This window comes from Poromitra crassiceps (genome assembly GCF_964638095.1).
Source record: "Poromitra crassiceps genome assembly, chromosome: 28".
NCBI lineage: Eukaryota > Metazoa > Chordata > Actinopteri > Beryciformes > Melamphaidae > Poromitra > Poromitra crassiceps.
This window is the reverse complement of record NC_139651.1, coordinates 16,078,782-16,099,370: the sequence shown is the minus strand read 5'-3', so window position 1 is coordinate 16,099,370 and position 20,589 is coordinate 16,078,782. Positions and strand designations below refer to the sequence as shown.

Genomic DNA, 20,589 nt, shown 5'->3' with positions numbered 1-20,589 from the left:
CCCATAGACATTTCGTAAAATGCGTATAAAAATAGTTTGACTTGTTCAAACCAAACGGTTCAGATATATTTAGAAACGGGAGAGACTACATAACATTTCACTGGGACCAAAACGTAAAAAGAATTGCGGATTTAAAGAAAATATATTTCTGATGTAGTTTTTTTAAGTTTTGGTCCGAGTGAAATGTTCTATGGTCTCTCCCGATTCTAAATATAGCTGAACCATTTGGTGTGACGAAGTAAAACTATTTTTATACGCATTTTACGAAATGTCTAAGGGAAAATAAATGCCGGATAAAAATCTCTGGTACAGTGCTGAAGCAGGAAGTAGGCGGTCACTTTTCCTCTCTATACTGAGAGACAGAGAGAGAGAGACAGAGAGAGAGAGAGAGGGGTGGGACTGTTGTGGGGGAGATGTAAGAGACTGAAGGGCTTCAACCAAAATAGAGCTTATGAAGAACAAACCAAGGTGGATTACTCCACCTCCACTCTCCCACCAACCACCGACTGCTGCTTTGACCCTGAAACAGCCATGAACAAACGGGTCACTTTAGCCAACTGCATTGCTCAAATGTACGACGGGGGCAAGCTGGACAATGCAGGAGCCTCCTCTGGAGCTATGAAGAAAGGCCCTTCCACTGGACTCCTGGCCACTCTGGGAGGTGTGGAGATCAAGCTGACGCGGCTGGAGTGCAGGGTGGAGCAGATCGCCTCTGGCCAGGCCGAGGTGCTCCGCAGGCTGGAGGTAGTCTGCCAGGGCCTGGGCTCCTTGCAGAAGGACCTGGCCCAGATACAAAGGAGCCACGGCAGGGAGGGAGAGCTCCAGGCCGGGGATGGTACTTCGAGGACTGCCTCCCCCAGTGCAGGAGGCGGAGAGCCAAGCTCGCTGTCCGAGGTGAAGGGCCTGCTGGAGAACGTGCAGCAGGAAGGGAAGAGGCAGAGGGAGAGGCTGGAGGGGATCGAGGGCTCGGTGTCGGCCCTGGACACGGTGCTGCGCTACGTGGGCCAAGTGTTTGGCAACTCCAAAGTGGTGGAGTTTATTCTGAAAGGAGTGGTGCCGTGGAGGAGCAAAGGCCTGCTTCAAAGCAGCACTCCCCTGGAGCAGGTCAGTCCATTCCTGGAGCAGGTCAGTCCATTCTTGGAGCAGGTTAGTCCATTCCTGGGCTTCGTAAACAAAAAGTCTCTGATCTCTAAAAGATCTTCCCATTGTCCCATATAAGTTGGCATGTGATGGCAATCACTATGTGTATGCAAATATAGGTTATTGATTATGAAATGAGCCAGATTTTAAGTGGCCCTCGGCTTGTCTCTCAAAATATAATATAATGTGGCCCTCCACACAGTATTGGTTAATCAAGCAAGTTCAATTTGCATTTTTTCCCTTCACCTAACGATGACCAGGTAGGAAAGGTTAAGAAGCTTCTTAAGGAGTTAAGAAGGCTCCAAAGAAGTGTTTCCCAAACGCCTTCTTAACAGCCTTCTTAACACATCGCTAAAGAAGGCTCTTAACACGTTGACTGCCAATGACGAGATATCTCGTCTTACAGAATCCAACCGTTGAGTGCCAAAGACGAGATATCTCGTCTTAAAAAAAAAAAAAAAATTTGACGGTCGGGCGTGGATCAACGCTCCCCCCGTCTCCTATAAAAATATTGGAAGTATTGAATGTGTATAATCTATTTTACCGACCAACTAAGTGGCGACAGTGCTCTCCCGACAGAGAGAAAGCCAACCAAAAACAGCCGCGGGAGCAAGCCATTCTCAAGGAAATGGCTTGGCGATTTTACAGTCATCAGTCACCAGACTCGCCCGAGAGCGGCCGCGCCAGCAGCAGCACACCGAGAGCGGAGAGCGGTGCTGGCGTGGGGGATTGCAAATTTGCATAATAGATTATGGGTGAAACACACTTTGAAACACCCGCAGAAAGGCCAGAATCGCACGCATTCCGAAAACCCAGAAACGAACGAGCCTCATTCTCATACTGTAGGCGAAAACGCTTTCACGCTGCTGCACACCGGCGCACAACGGTGGGGGGTTCCAAAAATAGACTGGGTCGGCAGCATAAAGCCTAGAATCGCACAAAGCTTCATCAAAGCTCTCAACCGAAAATCCAAGAAACGATTGAGTCCCATCCACAGTCGACAGCGCTCATGTAAACGGGGGAGAAGCCCGAGAAGGTGTGAAGGAAAAGGTGTGAAGGAAACGCTATTGTGTCGTTTCTTACAGAAACTGTCCTCGTGTAAAGGGCCCCACAGTCCACACTCGCCACACTCGCCGACGAGGGGCCGCCAGAGAGGGAGGCTGCTCACTGCTCAGACAGGCAGGAGAAACTGGCTTGTGACAAACGCCACCAGACACGCCCACGGAGGGAGGAGTTTAAAGGAGAGGGTGTTCAGAACTATATTGTTCAGATGTCTGATCTCTCACTGATGCCAAAAATAAATGGTTAAAGTGACTGTTCTGCCTGTTTGATTGAATTTCACAAAACTGCGATTATCTCAGCTTCCTGTCTCAGACGCTCAAACCATGCTGTACTCAACGGCTAATATCTACATAACTACTAACTCTACAAACTAACTCTTTTAGACAGAGAAAGCACACATTCTATTAGTACTTTTGTGAACTTCGTGTTCACAAAGTCCAAGCAGAAAATTATCCTCGGCTCTTGTAAAATGAGCCAGAATCCTCAAAAAACGGCTTGGCAGAAGCTACCTACAGTAAAAAAAAAATGGCTGGCAGTGAATGTGTTAAGAAGCATCTTAACTGGAGCTGTCCACCATCTCCATGTGAGAGGTCCTCTGCGGCCCACTAGATGGCACTCTGAGCCCACCAGTGGGCCACGACCCAGTGGTTGAGAAACACTGTTGTAGAATAACCTAATCGTGGTCATGTTAAACAGGAACTTCTTCTATTAAACATTATTTATTTCAGACATGGACTGCAGTTCAAATTGCTTTATATACACAGCATACAACAAAATTGCGAGAAACACTACAGAATTTAAGCGACCTTGGGTTCTGTGAAAGGTGCTATATAAATCCACAACATTCTTATTATCAAAGGAATCCATTCTGATTAGAGGAATATAGCCTACGGTAAAACATTTAAAACACAAGTAACCATACATACAGGGGAGATTTTCAAGTGTTCCCCAATTTTAAACACTAAAGTGTGCATGAAAGAAAGGAAAAATGGAAAAACACAAGAGGAACAGTGGACACAAGTATCTTCTTTTGCCTGATGCGGCTGGATCTGCCAGTGTTTCGTCATTAAGAAGGTGTTAGAATGCCCCAGACCCTTCTTACAAAACCTTCTTAACGAAAGATCATCTAGTGCTAAGAAGCTTTTGGGAAACGCAGCCTTCTTAACGGAAGATAATTTTAGGCTAAGAAGCAATCGGGAAACGTGTTGGCTTCGTTGGCTTCTTACGAGAGCCTTAAGAAGCGTCAAAGAAGCTTCTTAGCGCTAAGAAGCTTTTGGGAAACGCATGCCTTCGTAACGAAAGATCATCTTAGGCTAAGAAGCAATTGGGAAACGCGTTTGCTTCTTAAGGGGGCCTTAAGAAGGGTTAAAGAAGCTTCTTAGCGCTAAGAAGCTTTTGCGAAACCCAACCATTATCATTTACAAAACAGACACCATGATCAAATAAATACTTTGCCTTCTGGATTGAAAACAATTGGTGGACTGGCCATTGGCCAACATGTTTGCATTCATAGTCTAGGGAAAATAAGGTTTGACCTTAAACTAATTGCAACAGAATTTATTTTCACATTTTTATGTTTATATTGATACCCGAAACACTGTAATAAAAATCCCAGAAAATCCCATTAGTGGAAGTATGTTAAAATGACGTTTTTTTTAAATGGCTGCCATTATTAAAATTGTGGCCATATCTTGACTCCAACTAGACCTAGAATTACAAATTTGGTGTCTATTTCCACATTTTCGGGGGCAAGGAATCCACAGAAATGGTTGTTGAGTCTCTAAGTAGAACAGATTTTTTTTCCTCATGTAGTATGAAGTATGTAGTCGTAATACAACATGGCATTTCTCGCAATGTTAGCTACAACTTCGTATTTGTTAATCATACACATTTTGAGTGATACCCTTGAGCATATTGAAGTGCTTGCCATTGGAAAAAAAAAGTTTGTTGTTTCATATTTCCAATTAGAAATGTGTTACGGTAATTAATTTATTCCCTCAGTGTCTCTAAAAGTGTCTGGAAATACATAAAAAATGAGCACATCTATCTATCTAAGGGAGCTAGGGCTCTGTCTGTTTGTCTGTCTGTCCCACTGATGACATCATCAGTGATGTCATAAATCCACTCACTCTCACACAAAGTCTCAGTGATGATGTCATCAGTGATGTCATAAATTGTGACATCATCAGTGATGTCAGAGGCATTGTGATATCAGTCATGTCATAAGAGGTTGTGATGTCATCAGATTCAAGATTCAAGATTTTTATTGTCACTCCGTAGTACAAGTATCATGTGTGAAATTCTTGTGCTGTAGGCTCCGTTACAACATAGTGCAAAAATTTAAAGATATATAAATAAAACAAGAGGCAACAAGCAATAGAGCAGTAAGACACGCCACAGACAGTGGCGTATTCACTGCACATATGTGCAAATGGCATGAACATACTTCAAACATAATTAAACATAATAACATTCTGTTAGGTGCAAATAGCGTATACCTAATTAAACATACTATTGAACATTAGTCATACATAATGGTAGCATCTACAGTGCGGTACAGTGCGGCTACTACACTATTTGTATATGTTAAGGAGTCTCGTGGCCTGTGAGAAGAGACTGTCCCTCAAGCGATTTGTGCGTGCTCTTGGGACCCTGTATCTCCTCCCTGAGGGTAGCAGGGAGAACAGACTGTTGTGGGGGTGGTTTGTGTCTTTGATGATCTTCAGTGATGTCATAAAAGCAGTTGTGACATCATCAGTGATGTCACTTGAGCAATTGTGATGTCATCAGTGATGTCATAAATCCTTCCTGGCTGAGGCTATATAAGTGGTGGAAAACACAAGGCTGCCATAAGAAAAAGAACCCACCTGGCAACACTGATAATACCTTCTGTTTGAGACACAGCATACAAGTCAGTGTGGTACAGTGACACATCTGAAGGAATGGCTGTTCAAGCAGGGTATGTTGACATGCGGCTCTATGCTGCCATCGGGGAAGGAGACCTGGACACACTGAGGAGCCTGCTGCAGGAAGACCACCTCAGAAGGCTGATCAATGTGCTGTGTCTTTACGGGTGGAGGTGGATGACCCCTCTGGTGCACGCAGCCTGGAGGGGTCATGCTGCCTGTGTGGACTACCTGATCACACAGGGAGCACAGGTAGACCTAGCTGATGAGAATAACATGACACCTCTACACCATGCCGTGTGCCACGGTCACCTGGACTGTGTCCAGATCCTCCTGGAAGCCGGGGCCGACCCTAACAGAAGCATATGCGGCTCACGCATCCCTCTCTACATCAGTGCTGCAGCACGCAACAACCTGGACTGCTTCCACCTGCTGCTCCAGTCCGCTGGCGTTCTGACCCATGACGTGGCTTCTCTCCTGCTGGATGTGGTGCTGCGTAACAGGTGGAACACAGCCTTCGTCCAGCTGCTGCTGGACCACGGTGCTGACCCAGCCCTGGTGACCACAGAGCAGGCACGGCTGGAGGAGAGGGCGGATCCCGACGCTCTCAGGGTCTTTCTGGAGGCCAAGAGATGTCCTCGCAGTCTGGCCCATGTGTGTCGGATCCAGATCCGCCAAGCGCTGGGCACACATCGCCTGAACCAAGTCCACTCCCTACCACTAACACAAGTGATGAAGGACTTTGTGCTCCACCAAAACTGACTTGAAGGACTGTCAGTTTATTTATTTTCATTTATAGATTTAGTTCTTCAGTGACTGTGTTTCAAACAACTCCAGGAGCAGATATTATATACCAGCTATACCTAATGATGTGATGTCACTTGAGCAATGACAACATCAGTGGTGTGATGAGCAGACTGGGTGGGTGATGTCATTGTCATAGTTTTGTAGTATCATTCTTTATTATGTTACTATTTTGCATTCAGTTGTTCATTCCTCATTCATTCAGTCTTATTGTTCATACTCTGTTCTAACTCTGCTGTCATTCCAGACCCAGCCACTCCCACCTGCCTGTCTTCCCTCAGTAGTTTCACCTGTGTGCCAATCATCCCCACTCACCTGCTCCTCATTCCCTAATCAGCTCCCTAGTATATCTTCATGTCCATTCCACCAGCTCTCTGCCAGATTGTAATTGCCATCCACCCAGAAACAGCTCAGTGCCATAGCATTCCTATTTTGACCATGATCTGTATTTTCTGCCTCAGTTAACCTTTTGGAATTTTGCCTGTTTTGTTTGTTGGATTTTTGTTTTGAGTAAAGACTTTTTACTTTGGAAACTTGTCTCTTGAGTCGTGCATTTGGGTCCAGGTTTTGTATCTGATCGTGACAGTCATAGTTGTTGCTGTCATGTCATCGGTGATGTCATACATGCCAAAGTATAAATAAGCCATTTTTCAGTCTATCTCTCTCTGCCTCCACTGTCCCTACTCTCTCCGCTTCTATGTTCAACTGCCATGTACTTAACCTGCTGCCTTCTGCCCCAGCCCTGTCATGAACGGCAGTGTTCTAATCTAAGCAGACTGGATTGCATGCAGCAGATGATAGAAAGCTCATCCATAAGAGACTTGAGACTTTCCCCTGTGATGGGCGTGGCCTATTTCATGCAGTGTCTCTATGGCTGATTATGAATGATTATGATTGTTGGGCAGTGGCGGCCTAAAGGTTAGAGAAGCGAACTTGTGACCGGAAGGTCATTGGTTCGATCCCCGGACCCAGTAGCATAAATCTGGGTGGGGAAAGTGAAAAAGCAGCGCTTGCCCCTCCCTCATTACCACCACTGAGGTGCCCTTGAGCAAGGCCCTCAACCCAAAACGCTCCAGTGGAGCTGCTCAGTGGCCAGCAGATCAGACTGTGGTTGTACTGGGCAGCTTTTGTGTGTGTGTGTGTGTGTGTGTGTGTGTGTGTGTGTGTGTGTGTGTGTGTGAGGCATGGCCCACTTGAAAAGAGATGGAAATCCAAATGTGATTACCGTGGATCAGTGTTGGGGGGTAACTCATTACAAAAGTAACATATTACATGTAATATATTACTTGTAGCAGTAACTCAGTAATACAACTTATTACTTATAGGATTTCAGTAATATTATACCAGTTACTTTGTCAAGTTACTCAAGTTACAAATTGAGTTACATTTGATTAAATCAAAGCACATATTTAAAAAAGATACAATCATTTCCTAATCAAACTGTGTGTTTTTATGCAAACAACCACTATAGATGAAAATAACAAAGGAAAAGAATACAATTTAGAATTTTGGATTGTTTACACTGACTTGAAGGCAGTTGAAATTATTTTTCGGGATGGTTCCGGGGCGGCGATGTCATTCTGCTGCTGCTGTTGTTTTGGTAAAAGTAATGCAAAAGTAGTGTAACAAGTAATGAGTTACTCTACACAGACAATAATATTGTAAAGTAACTTATTACTTTCAAATGAAAGTAACTAGTAATATGTAGTATATTACATTTTGAAAGTAACTTGCCCCACACTGCCGTGGATAAATAAAGGTAAAAATCAAATCATGTGGTTTTCTTCTTAGAAAAAAGATCAAGATGGGAGTCCAAAACCACAAGTCCGCCATCAGGGCACACAGGTGGAAGAAGAGGGATCTGAAGCGGCGAAAGGTGAGGCACGCCCACTCTCCCAAATAACACGACTGAATTGTACCTCTAAAGGGTACAATGGCTTGTCATCACTATACGAGGGATCATTCCTCCTCCTCTGCAGACACCAAACAGATTCCCGAGGAGGTGGAGCTGGAAGATCATGGAGCTCCATCATCTCCAGCTTCTCCCACCGATTCTCCTGACTCCCGTCCGTCACAAAGTTCCTCCTCCTCAGCCCAGCAGAAAGAGGCTGCTCCTCGGCTGACGAGAGGCGGGTCCAGCAAAGGCTCTTCTCGCAGGCCCAAGGAGGTCACCCTGAAGAGCCGAGAGCCCACCAGAGTCCAGACCTTCATGCCAGAGCCTCAGGCGGCTACAGCAGCTAAAGCCACAGCCCCTACTATACAGAGGTATGCTTATGACAAGATTCAATTGGATGAAAAATGTGTGTTCCCTGTGCAGAAATTGGGCCATGGTAACAGCAAGTATTCAGAAAATAAGTATGTGATCTGTATAACAATAGATAAATGGGGGATATAGAAAAATCCAACACTTGTGCATAATTCTATTTAGAAAAGTCTGGATTCCAACTTTAAGAGAACATGCAATATGGTAGCAGTAGTGTCAATCAGTAGACGGGAGCGACTATCTCTACGAACGTGGCCTGCATACCCAAGATGCCTCGTGTGTGTGTGTGTGTGTGTGTGTGTGTGTGTGTGTGTGTGTGTGTCATACATGGACACAAAGTTCCACACCCAGTGACTATACAACCATCCAGTTTACAACCCTCACACCCATTTACTGGTTAGTCACCTGGAACTGGTGCCACTGGGCCTCAGCTGTGTGTGTGTGTGTGTGTGTGTGTGTGTGTGTGTGTGTGTGTGTGTGTGTGTGTGTGTGTGTGTGTGTGTGTGTGTGTGTGTGTGTGTGTGTGTGTGTGTGTGTGTGTGTGTCAGGCCGACGGGGCCCGAGGGATTTTGTCACTCGGCCTGTTTCCAGCGTAGACCCCGCCCTAGACAGGAGACAAGCAGCGGAAACAGAATAAGAAAATCAAACGACAAAACAAAAGATGAACAAATTCTAAAAGGCAGGAAGTAAAGCAGGTGCAAGCAGAACACTAACGAGGGTTTCCAACTTCCAATCCGTGTTCCAGTGCCGGGGCTCGAATCAATTTCTTGCTTGTAACCTGTTTTACTCCCTGCCTTTTAGACACAAAATGGGTGAATTGGGGGTGGGATGTGAAATAGGCTAATAGCACTTGTGTAAGGGCCCATTCTCTGCTCAATACATCGTTGGAGGGCCCACTCTCTCTACGGCGCCCCCTACCCGCCACGGGCCCCCAGCGCTACCGCACTGCCTGCACCGTCTATTTATTTACGCCCCCTGCTGCAAGGCATTCTGGGTATGCAGGCCACGTTCATAGCCAGTCGCTCCCGTCAGCAGAACTGGCTGTGAGAATGTCATTTCTGTCAGCGATAATGATTGTGATTCCTGGCTGTTGTATGGATTCAAATATGATACGAGATTTCCAATTGCTTTTGGAAATGCTATTTAAAGGAAATCCATTTAAATCGCTTCACATGCTGAAGTAGCCAAACTCTGACACTGATCAAGTTTAGATACAGTTCAATTACCAAAACACTTTTCTCTCTTTTTACTTATTGATAAAAATTTAAATGATACAGTGGTACATAACACGGACTGATAACTGATCTCCAGTCAGCGATTATCATAAGTCAACCACCAGTTTATACAAAAATCTGTTACATTTTCTAAAATGTATTAGATATGCTTTGTCCCTTCAAAGACCATATCATAATTTCACAGCAGTTTGATACTGTCATGGCTACGGTGAGGTTATCTGATCTGTATAATCTGACTAAAAAAAGGTGGTAAATTGAATTCTGCAAATATAAAACTTTGTAATCTGTGTTTTGGTGGGTTGACCCTTTACTGATATGTCCAAAGTCAGTCATGTGTGTTTGTTTACTCTGGTTCCTGATATTATCTTCCAGCCGCACAATGTACATAAATAGCCAGCAGCCCAACCGCTCCCCAACAGAGCGAGTAAACGAATAGTGACAGACGGTGCTGTTGACAACCAGGGCCGTAGCTAGCTATGAGAACGGGGAGGTCCGGACCTCCCCTAATATTTCAGCCTGCCAAAAAAAAAAAAAAAATTTTTTTTTTTTTTTTTTTTTTTTTTTGCAGGCCAGGCCAGGCCACTCACTGAACAGCAGGCCAGGCGCCGCCTACTGGTTTACTAGTGCTTTTATTACTTTATTCAGGTTTAAAGTGGGTGCATCTCATTGTAAAATTGGACTTGGCCCAAATTGGGCTTCAAATGGCCCAAATCAGGCTTCAAACGGCCCAAATCTGGCTTTAAACGACCCAAATAGGGCTTCAAACGGCCCAAATCTGGCTTCAAACGGCCCAAATTGGGCTTCAAACGCCCCAAATTGAGCTTCAAACGCCCCAAATTTTTTCGCGCGCGTCGGCCCGTATCGGCCTGGCCTGCTTGGTATCTAATGCCCGGCCTGAATTATGATCCCAGTCCGCCCCTGGTGGTGAGTGATGACTGTCTGTCTGCCTGGCGAGATAATTGAAGGTGAGCGAGCTGCGAGACAGTGAGCGAGTGAACGACAGACAGTGAGTGACACTGACAGATTTTTTAGCAACAACCAAGAAAGTAAGTGTCTAGTCTGTCTCTTAAGTAATGTTACCTGTGTGACACGTTGGGATGCTACTGGCTAATCATGCATGATGCCAATTGCCAAGCTCCCGAAGTCAGGTATGCAGGTGGCTATATGCATGGTTTCAGTTTCATGACCCAATAAGTAACAAAAAGAGGTGGTGTAAAGGTAAAAACAACATAATATATTTTATTTTATTTTTCAATCGTTCCTATCAGGAATAAATAAATGTCCCTCTGTATGTTTTTTTTATTATCGATGATGACTTTGTGTGTTGTGTACGGCTTGGGTTGTGTACCTGTGTTTGTAGGTGTCATTTTGATATGAATTTGGCTAAAACAGTTTGTGTTTGTTAGTTACAATTATGTTGACAGGAGAGCTGAGCAGGTGGTGACATGAAAGAGAATATACTGAATAATGACATCACAACAGTATAATCCTAATGTTGATTTAAAATTATATATTACTCTAAATATGGCTTAAAAAGGGGGAAAAAAAAGCTCAATTTTTTTTTCCGCCTTGCTGGACCTCCCCTATTTTGGAACCCTGGCTACGGCCCTGTTGACAACCAGTTGTCAACAGTCTTGCTCAACAACAACACAACTTATTTAGTTTCCTCGTACAATACAATACACCAACAATATCTCAAATGTGACACGGACGGTAAATATTTGCCATTTTGGAAGGCTGTTAAACCATCAACACCAATCAATACCCTGGAATTCATCTAGGACATTTTGATTCGTCACTACCTGTGTATTGGCCAAATCAACACAAATGAGTTTGAATGAACACTCAATCACAATCACTTTCTTTTAAATCAGCGAAATTGAGATGTTTTAGCCAAAGTGTGGCATTCCGATCTCAAAGGGAATCTGTCATTTGATTAGTCTGTTTCTGGCAGTAAATGTAATGGATTACCGATGCAAAACCTACCAAAAAAAGCTTAGATTTAGAGCAGCTAAGTAATGTTTTAGATACTGATACTTAGTACGGTAGCCTTAACTTGCATTTGACAAATCTTTTGAAAAGAGAACCAAACAATATTGTATCTTTTTTGCCGTCTACTGTTCCTAATGTACCCTCATCCCCCGCCTCTCCTCCCAATTGTTCATCTATAATTGCTGCTCTGACAGGAAACCAGTGGGAACGTTGACGTCCAAACAACCACGACAACCAGCTGGGCTCCAGTCATTTCAAAGAACTGAGAAGAATGGAGAGCACCTCTCGAGCAGGTCAACCATTTAGTCTGGGAAATCTCCTCCTCAACATACAGAGCTCTGTCACATGACATCACATTTTCATCATCTTCACTCAAAAAAAGATTAATTTCCTGATGCACTTGCATGTATTTTCATTCGCAATGCACTATTTAATTAACTGCTACATTTTGGACATAATGTTTCTGCTGTTACCCGTGATTTAGACAGGCTTGCTTTGCTACACTGTAACTTTCATCTCATCATAGGAGTGCAGGTTCAATGTTGATCATCTCTCACAGTTATTGAAAACAAAAGCATAACCAGTTTGCAGATACTTTACAGACACTGAAACGTTCATTCACTTTCAGCAAAGCAATCAGGAATCTCTACTGAATGGAATTCCGAAAATAACCTTCCCACTTTAACCCATCCTGTGTCAGCCAGTGCATTTGTGGAGGACATGTTGTACAATTAATTCCCCAAAGATTGAACCCTGGTGATTGCGCTGTGTTTTCTAGCAGCGGTCCCGGGATGGCTGCGGAAACGGTTGCTGAGGCTGTCACCATGGAAACGGGGACTCCGAAATCGGCCCCGTTACCCATGACAACCACCAGTACCGAGGAACCCAAGTCGGGGGTCAACCATGAGGCCATCTCCCTGCTACCTGCCAACCAGCAGAAGACGTTATCTCCAGTGACAGAGCCAGCACTGAGCCACAACGACAACGTGGGTGCCGGCCCAGTGGACCCAGAGCCAGAGACTGAGGTTCTTCATCTCCAGACTGTGCGAGCGGAGTCAGGACAGCAGTGCTCTGTACAGCCGAACCTTCAGCCAGCCCCTTCCACCCCAACACCAGCCTCCTCCACCCCGACACCAGCCTCCTCCACCCCGACACCAGCCTCCTCCACCCCGACACCAGCCCCCTCCACCCCGACACCAGCCTCCTCCACCCCGACACCAGCCTCCTCCACCCCGACACCAGCCTCCTCCACCCCGACACCAGCCTCCTCCACCCCGACACCAGCCTCCTCCCCCCCGACACCAGCCTCCTCCACCCCGACACCAGCCTCCTCCACCCCGACACCAGCCTCCTCCACCCCGACACCAGCCTCCTCCACCCCGACGCCAGCTCCCTCAGCTAGCAGACAGGATGCTGCCTCTGCGTCCCAGTTTGCAGTCATAGGTAAGCTTGGCACATCATCCGAAAGCTTGAAGCTATGATACACATTTTAAAAAGTTCAAACTAGCTCGTTAGTTTTGCAAGTGTGAAACTACATTTTGAATCTTTTTGCAGGAATGAATCTGTCTTTTTGTGTTTGGAGGTCTGAGGATCTGTGGTAATCAGATTTTTTCAGAGCTATGAATCCCCTGGGATTGCTGTGAGCTCCTCTCTAGGCAGAAACAGTTACAGTAACTTCAGTTGTGTCAGCTCGTACATGATGTCCCATAACCTACTTTGCTCTTGGTCAATGTAGCTGTAGGACCGATGGGCCTTGCCTCCATCTACAGTAGGGTACAATACTGTGAATGTGAATTTGATCAGGGGTTAGAAATGGCCGAAGGGTGCTTCATTCTAGTAACATTCTGTAGGCTATTCTAATCTGCAGACTGGTTTTCAAACTGTATTATCAGTTAAAATTGTAAACTAGTGCAATTACTGTAAAATAGACAGTTTCAACTTGACAACATACGTTTACTTCCTGTTGCAGTGCTTGCTAATACAATAGCTGACATGAAATGTTTGGGTCCAAACCAACTTTCCAGTGAAACCATCTATCTATATATATTTTGTTCCATGGTATTATTAAAAGCTGACTGCGGCAGCTGGTTGACTGCAGAGTCAGTTAGGCTCTGACTGGCTTTCAGAACAGACACAACAATCAACTTCACAACCTGGGAATATTTGCTGTATTTTTGAACTGATGGAAGGAAATGGTAAGAACATTATTGTTACCTGCCCATGTGTTGTGGGCGCTATCCGCTGTTTATTTTCTAGACCAGAAAGCTATGTAATAATCAAGGCGGTCTCTGTGAAGATACTAATTTACCATCGAAGCGATCAGAAGTAGACTTCTAGTACTGCAATTGTGATGACAGTCAATGGTACGATGGTCATTGTTGTGTTGTGTTGTGTTATGTTGTGTTGTGTTGTTTTATGTTGTGTTGTGTTGTGTTGTGTTGTGTTGGGTTATGTTGTGTTGTGTTGTGTTGTGTTGTGTTATGTTGGGTTTTGTTGTGTTGTGTTGTGTTGTGTTGTGTTGTGTTGTTTTATGTTGTGTTGTGTTGTGTTGTGTTGTGTTGTGTTGTGTTGTGTTGGGTTTTGTTGTGTTGTGTTGTGTTGTGTTGTGTTGTTTTATGTTGTGTTGTGTTGTGTTGTGTTGTGTTGTGTTGTGTTGTTTTATGTTGGGTTATGTTATGTTGTGTTGTGTTGTTTTATGTTGGGTTGTGTTGTGTTGTGTTGTGTTGGGTTGTGTTGTGTTGTGTTGTGTTGTGTTGGGTTTTGTTGTGTTGTGTTGTGTTGTGTTGTGTTGTTTTATGTTGGGTTATGTTATGTTGTGTTGTGTTGTGTTGTGTTGTGTTGTGTTGTGTTGTTTTATGTTGTGTTGTGTTGTGTTGTGTTGTGTTGTGTTGTGTTGTTTTATGTTGGGTTATGTTATGTTGTGTTGTGTTGTTTTATGTTGGGTTGTGTTGTGTTGGGTTGTGTTGGGTTATGTTATGTTGTGTTGTGTTGTTTTATGTTGGGTTGTGTTGTGTTGGGTTGTGTTGTGTTGGGTTATGTTATGTTGTGTTGTGTTGTTTTATGTTGGGTTGTGTTGTGTTGGGTTGTGTTGGGTTGTGTTGGGTTGTGTTGTGTTGTGTTGGGTTGTTTTATGTTGGGTTGTGTTGTGTTGGGTTGTGTTGGGTTGTGTTGGGTTGTGTTGGGTTGTGTTGTGTTGTGTTGGGTTGTGTTGTGTTGTGTTGTGTTGTTTTATGTTGGGTTGTGTTGTGTTGGGTTGTGTTGGGTTGTGTTGGGTTGTGTTGTGTTGTGTTGGGTTGTGTTGGGTTGTGTTGTGTTGTGTTGTGTTGTTTTATGTTGGGTTGTGTTGTGTTGGGTTGTGTTGGGTTGTGTTGGGTTGTGTTGGGTTGTGTTGTGTTGGGTTATGTTATGTTGTGTTGTGTTGTGTTGTGTTGTGTTGGGTTGTGTTGTGTTGTGTTGTGTTGTGTTGTGTTGTGTTGGGTTGTGTTGGGTTGTGTTGGGTTGTGTTGTGTTATGTTGGGTTGTGTTGGGTTGTGTTGTGTTGGGTTATGTTATGTTGTGTTGTGTTGTTTTATGTTGGGTTGTGTTGTGTTGGGTTGTGTTGTGTTGGGTTATGTTATGTTGTGTTGTGTTGTTTTATGTTGGGTTGTGTTGTGTTGGGTTGTGTTGGGTTGTGTTGGGTTGTGTTGTGTTGTGTTGGGTTGTTTTATGTTGGGTTGTGTTGTGTTGGGTTGTGTTGGGTTGTGTTGGGTTGTGTTGGGTTGTGTTGTGTTGTGTTGGGTTGTGTTGTGTTGTGTTGTGTTGTTTTATGTTGGGTTGTGTTGTGTTGGGTTGTGTTGGGTTGTGTTGGGTTGTGTTGTGTTGTGTTGGGTTGTGTTGGGTTGTGTTGTGTTGTGTTGTGTTGTTTTATGTTGGGTTGTGTTGTGTTGGGTTGTGTTGGGTTGTGTTGGGTTGTGTTGGGTTGTGTTGTGTTGGGTTATGTTATGTTGTGTTGTGTTGTGTTGTGTTGTGTTGGGTTGTGTTGTGTTGTGTTGTGTTGTGTTGTGTTGTGTTGTGTTGTGTTGGGTTGTGTTGGGTTGTGTTGTGTTATGTTGGGTTGTGTTGGGTTGTGTTGTGTTGGGTTATGTTATGTTGTGTTGTGTTGTGTTGTGTTGGGTTGTGTTGGGTTGTGTTGGGTTGTGTTGTGTTGGGTTGTGTTGGGTTGTGTTGGGTTGTGTTGGGTTGTGTTGTGTTGTGTTGGGTTGTTTTATGTTGTGTTGTGTTGTGTTGTGTTGTGTTGTGTTGTGTTGTGTTGGGTTGTGTTGGGTTGTGTTGTGTTGGGTTGTGTTGGGTTGTGTTGGGTTGTGTTGGGTTGTGTTGTGTTGTGTTGGGTTGTTTTATGTTGGGTTGTGTTGTGTTGGGTTGTGTTGGGTTGTGTTGGGTTGTGTTGGGTTGTGTTGTGTTGTGTTGGGTTGTGTTGTGTTGTGTTGTGTTGTTTTATGTTGGGTTGTGTTGTGTTGGGTTGTGTTGGGTTGTGTTGGGTTGTGTTGTGTTGTGTTGTGTTGGGTTGTGTTGGGTTGTGTTGGGTTGTGTTGTGTTGTGTTGTGTTGTTTTATGTTGGGTTGTGTTGTGTTGGGTTGTGTTGTGTTATGTTGGGTTGTGTTGGGTTGTGTTGTGTTGGGTTGTGTTGTGTTGGGTTGTGTTGTGTTGGGTTGTGTTGTGTTGTGTTATGTTGGGTTGTGTTGTGTTGGGTTGTGTTGTGTTGTGTTGTGTTGTGTTGTGTTGTGTTGTGTTATGTTGGGTTGTGTTATGTTGGGTTGTGTTGTGTTGGGTTGTGTTGTGTTATGTTGTGTTGTGTTGTGTTGGGTTGTGTTGTGTTGGGTTGTGTTGTGTTGTGTTGTGTTGTGTTGGGTTGGGTTGTGTTGGGTTGTGTTGGGTTGTGTTGGGTTGTGTTGTGTTATGTTGGTTATGTTGTGTTGGGTTGTGTTGGGTTGTGTTGGGTTGTGTTGTGTTGTGTTGGGTTGTGTTGGGTTGTGTTGGGTTGTGTTGTGTTGTGTTGTGTTGTGTTGGGTTGTGTTGTGTTATGTTGGGTTGTGTTGTGTTGGGTTGTGTTGTGTTGGGTTGTGTTGTGTTGTGTTGTGTTGTGTTGTGTTGGGTTGTGTTGGGTTGTGTTGGGTTGTGTTGGGTTGTGTTGGGTTGTGTTGTGTTATGTTGGGTTGTGTTGTGTTGTGTTGGGTTGTGTTGGGTTGTGTTGGGTTGTGTTGTGTTGTGTTATGTTGGGTTGTGTTGTGTTGTGTTGTGTTGGGTTGTGTTGTGTTGGGTTATGTTGTGTTGGGTTGTGTTGGGTTGTGTTGTGTTATGTTGGGTTGTGTTGTGTTGGGTTGTGTTGTGTTATGTTGGGTTGTGTTGTGTTGTGTTGTGTTGTGTTGGGTTGTGTTGGGTTGTGTTGGGTTGTGTTGGGTTGTGTTGTGTTGTGTTGTGTTGTGTTGTGTTGGGTTGTGTTGTGTTATGTTGGGTTGTGTTGTGTTGGGTTATGTTGTGTTGGGTTGTGTTGGGTTGTGTTGGGTTGTGTTGTGTTGTGTTGGGTTGTGTTGTGTTATGTTGGTTATGTTGTGTTGGGTTGTGTTGGGTTGTGTTGGGTTGGGTTGTGTTGGGTTGTGTTGGGTTGTGTTGGGTTGTGTTGTGTTGTGTTGTGTTGTGTTGGGTTGTGTTGTGTTGTGTTGGGTTGTGTTGTGTTGTGTTGGGTTGTGTTGGGTTGTGTTGGGTTGTGTTGTGTTGTGTTATGTTGGGTTGTGTTGGGTTGTGTTGTGTTGGGTTATGTTGTGTTGTGTTGTGTTGTGTTGGGTTGGGTTGTGTTGTGTTGTGTTGTGTTGTGTTGTGTTGTGTTGTGTTGTGTTGGGTTGTGTTGGGTTGTGTTGGGTTGTGTTGTGTTATGTTGGGTTGTGTTGTGTTGGGTTGTGTTGTGTTGTGTTGTGTTGTGTTGTGTTGTGTTGTTTTATGTTGGGTTGTGTTGTGTTGTGTTGTGTTGTGTTGTGTTGTGTTGTGTTGTTTTATGTTGGGTTGTGTTGTGTTGGGTTGTGTTGTGTTATGTTGGGTTGTGTTGGGTTGTGTTGTGTTGGGTTATGTTATGTTGTGTTGTGTTGTGTTGTGTTGTTTTATGTTGGGTTGTGTTGTGTTGGGTTGTGTTGGGTTGTGTTGGGTTGTGTTGTGTTGTGTTGGGTTGTGTTGGGTTGTGTTGGGTTGTGTTGTGTTATGTTGGGTTGTGTTGGGTTGTGTTGTGTTGGGTTATGTTATGTTGTGTTGTGTTGTGTTGTGTTGTGTTGGGTTGTGTTGTGTTGTGTTGTGTTGTGTTGGGTTGTGTTGGGTTGTGTTGGGTTGTGTTGTGTTATGTTGGGTTGTGTTGGGTTGTGTTGTGTTGGGTTATGTTATGTTGTGTTGTGTTGTGTTGTGTTGTTTTATGTTGGGTTGTGTTGTGTTGGGTTGTGTTGGGTTGTGTTGGGTTGTGTTGTGTTGTGTTGGGTTGTGTTGGGTTGTGTTGGGTTGTGTTATGTTGGGTTGTGTTGGGTTGTGTTGTGTTGGGTTATGTTGTGTTGTGTTGTGTTGGGTTGTGTTGTGTTGTGTTGTGTTGGGTTGTGTTGTGTTGTGTTGTGTTGTGTTGGGTTGTGTTGGGTTGTGTTGTGTTGTTTTATGTTGGGTTGTGTTGTGTTGTGTTGTGTTGTGTTGTGTTGTTTTATGTTGGGTTATGTTATGTTGGGTTGTGTTGGGTTATGTTATGTTGTGTTGGGTTGTTTTATGTTGGGTTGTGTTGTGTTGTGTTGTGTTGGGTTATGTTATGTTGTGTTGTGTTGTTTTATGTTGGGTTGTGTTGTGTTGGGTTGTGTTGGGTTGTGTTGGGTTGTGTTGGGTTGTGTTGTGTTGTGTTGTGTTGGGTTGTGTTGTGTTGTGTTGTGTTGTTTTATGTTGGGTTGTGTTGTGTTGGGTTGTGTTGGGTTGTGTTGGGTTGTGTTCTGTTGTGTTGGGTTGTGTTGTGTTGTGTTGGGTTGTGTTGTGTTGTGTTGGGTTGTGTTGGGTTGTGTTGGGTTGTGTTGTGCTGTGTTGTGTTGTGTTGGGTTGTGTTGGGTTGTGTTGTGTTGTGTTGGGTTGTGTTGGGTTGTGTTGGGTTGTGTTGGGTTGTGTTGGGTTATGTTATGTTGTGTTGTGTTGTGTTGTGTTGTGTTGGGTTGTGTTGGGTTGTGTTGTGCTGTGTTGTGTTGTGTTGGGTTGTGTTGGGTTGTGTTGGGTTGTGTTGGGTTGTGTTGGGTTATGTTATGTTGTGTTGTGTTGTGTTGTGTTGGGTTGTGTTGGGTTGTGTTGGGTTGTGTTGTGTTGTGTTGTGTTGTGTTGTGTTGTGTTGGGTTGTGTTGGGTTGTGTTGGGTTGTGTTGGGTTATGTTATGTTGTGTTGTGTTGTGTTGGGTTGTGTTGGGTTGTGTTGTGCTGTGTTGTGTTGGGTTGTGTTGTGTTGGGTTGTGTTGGGTTGTGTTGGGTTGTGTTGGGTTGTGTTGGGTTGTGTTGGGTTGTGTTGGGTTGTGTTGGGTTGTGTTGTGTTGTTTTATGTTGGGTTGTGTTGTGTTGTGTTGTGTTGTGTTGGGTTTTGTTGTGTTGTGTTGTGTTGTGTTGTGTTGTGTTGTGTTGTGTTGTTTTATGTTGGGTTGTGTTGTGTTGTGTTGTGTTGTGTTGTTTTATGTTGGGTTGTGTTGTGTTGTGTTGTGTTGTGTTGTGTTGTTTTATGTTGGGTTATGTTATGTTGTGTTGTGTTGTGTTGTGTTGTGTTGGGTTGGGTTGTGTTGGGTTGTGTTGGGTTGTGTTGTGTTGTGTTGTGTTGTGTTGTGTTGTGTTGTGTTGTGTTGGGTTGTGTTGGGTTGTGTTGGGTTGTGTTGGGTTGGTTATGTTGTGTTGTCTTGTTTTATGTTGTGTTGGGTTGTGTTGGGTTGGGTTATGTTGTGTTGGTTATGTTATGTTGTGTTGTGTTATGTTATGTTGTGTTGTGTTGTGTTGGGTTGTGTTGGGTTATGTTGTGTTGTGTGTTGGGTTATGTTATGTTGTGTTGTGTTGGGTTATGTTGTGTTGTGTTGTGTTGTGTTGTGTTGGGTTGGGTTGGGTTGTGTTGTGTTGTGTTGTTTTATGTTGTGTTGGGTTGTGTTGGGTTGGGTTATGTTGTGTTGGTTATGTTATGTTGTGTTGTGTTATGTTATGTTGTGTTGTGTTGTGTTGGGTTGTGTTGGGTTATGTTGTGTTGTGTGTTGGGTTATGTTATGTTGTGTTGTGTTGGGTTATGTTGTGTTGTGTTGTGTTGGGTTGGGTTGGGTTGGGTTGTGTTGGGTTGTGTTGTGTTGTGTTGTGTTGTGTTGTGTTGTGTTGGGTTGGGTTGGGTTGGGTTGGGTTGTGTTGGGTTGTCTGGGGTAATGGCGACACTGTCATTGCATTGCTATGTCACTTTGTCATTGTTCTGGTGTTATTTAAAAAAAAATGAAAACAGAAATATTGAATATGAATAAATGAGATAAGATTTGAAAGAGTAGACTTCTTGTTAAGTAGCAAATCAACCGACGTCCTTCTGCGTAGGCTAATAACGTCCAACAGCCAATACAACGTTTCTATGACATTTCTATGATCGCTCAATCATTCCTATAGTAACTGCTTCATATCTGCTTCTGTTTCCAAAATAAGTCAGTCATTTCACCAGCCTAGAATTGGAGAGGGAATAGAGCGGCACAGGGAGGCACAATGACGAGACCTTGAGGGAACACCAACGAGGAGCAATATTGTGACTGTAAAACTCGACGTTTTTCTAGAAATGCATGCAACTGTCATGGCGGCTCTGTGCGCTCTGTTTCTAGTTTCTATAATAATTGCAGCTATAACGTTTCTATAATAATTCAGTGTTAGTCAAAATTGCCAAACGAAAAGCCAACTGTAGAGGGAGAGAAGCACACACACGCACAAACACACACACACACACACACACACACACTGAGTGGAAACGCTGTATGGCCCCTATCGTTGCATCCGCCTATAAACTGTGCTGAGCGCTCAGAATGAATGCAACATGACAACATGAATAAGTGTCCAAATGTTCATGTCATTCTGGCCAATACTCCACTTCTGTTATAGCATTTCAGTCTGGAATATGGAATATCTTTCAATAATCTATGATTTAGCTGCTAAATTGT

At 44.0% G+C, this 20,589-nt stretch overlaps 1 protein-coding gene across 1 annotated transcript in view; it reads left to right on the top strand.

The window, feature by feature from the left end:
• Window positions 1-531: 531 nt before the first annotated feature.
• Window positions 532-20,589, top strand: part of mylk3 (myosin light chain kinase 3) — a gene marked incomplete at its 5' end in the record, with an annotated part of 52,031 nt that continues 31,973 nt past the window's right edge. The window contains 5 exons of the mRNA XM_083662171.1: window positions 532-1,146; window positions 7,704-7,788; window positions 7,892-8,177; window positions 11,597-11,695; window positions 12,181-12,845. Coding sequence (XP_083518297.1) covers window positions 532-1,146; window positions 7,704-7,788; window positions 7,892-8,177; window positions 11,597-11,695; window positions 12,181-12,845 — 1,750 coding nt within the window. The remainder of the gene's footprint in view (window positions 1,147-7,703; window positions 7,789-7,891; window positions 8,178-11,596; window positions 11,696-12,180; window positions 12,846-20,589) is intronic.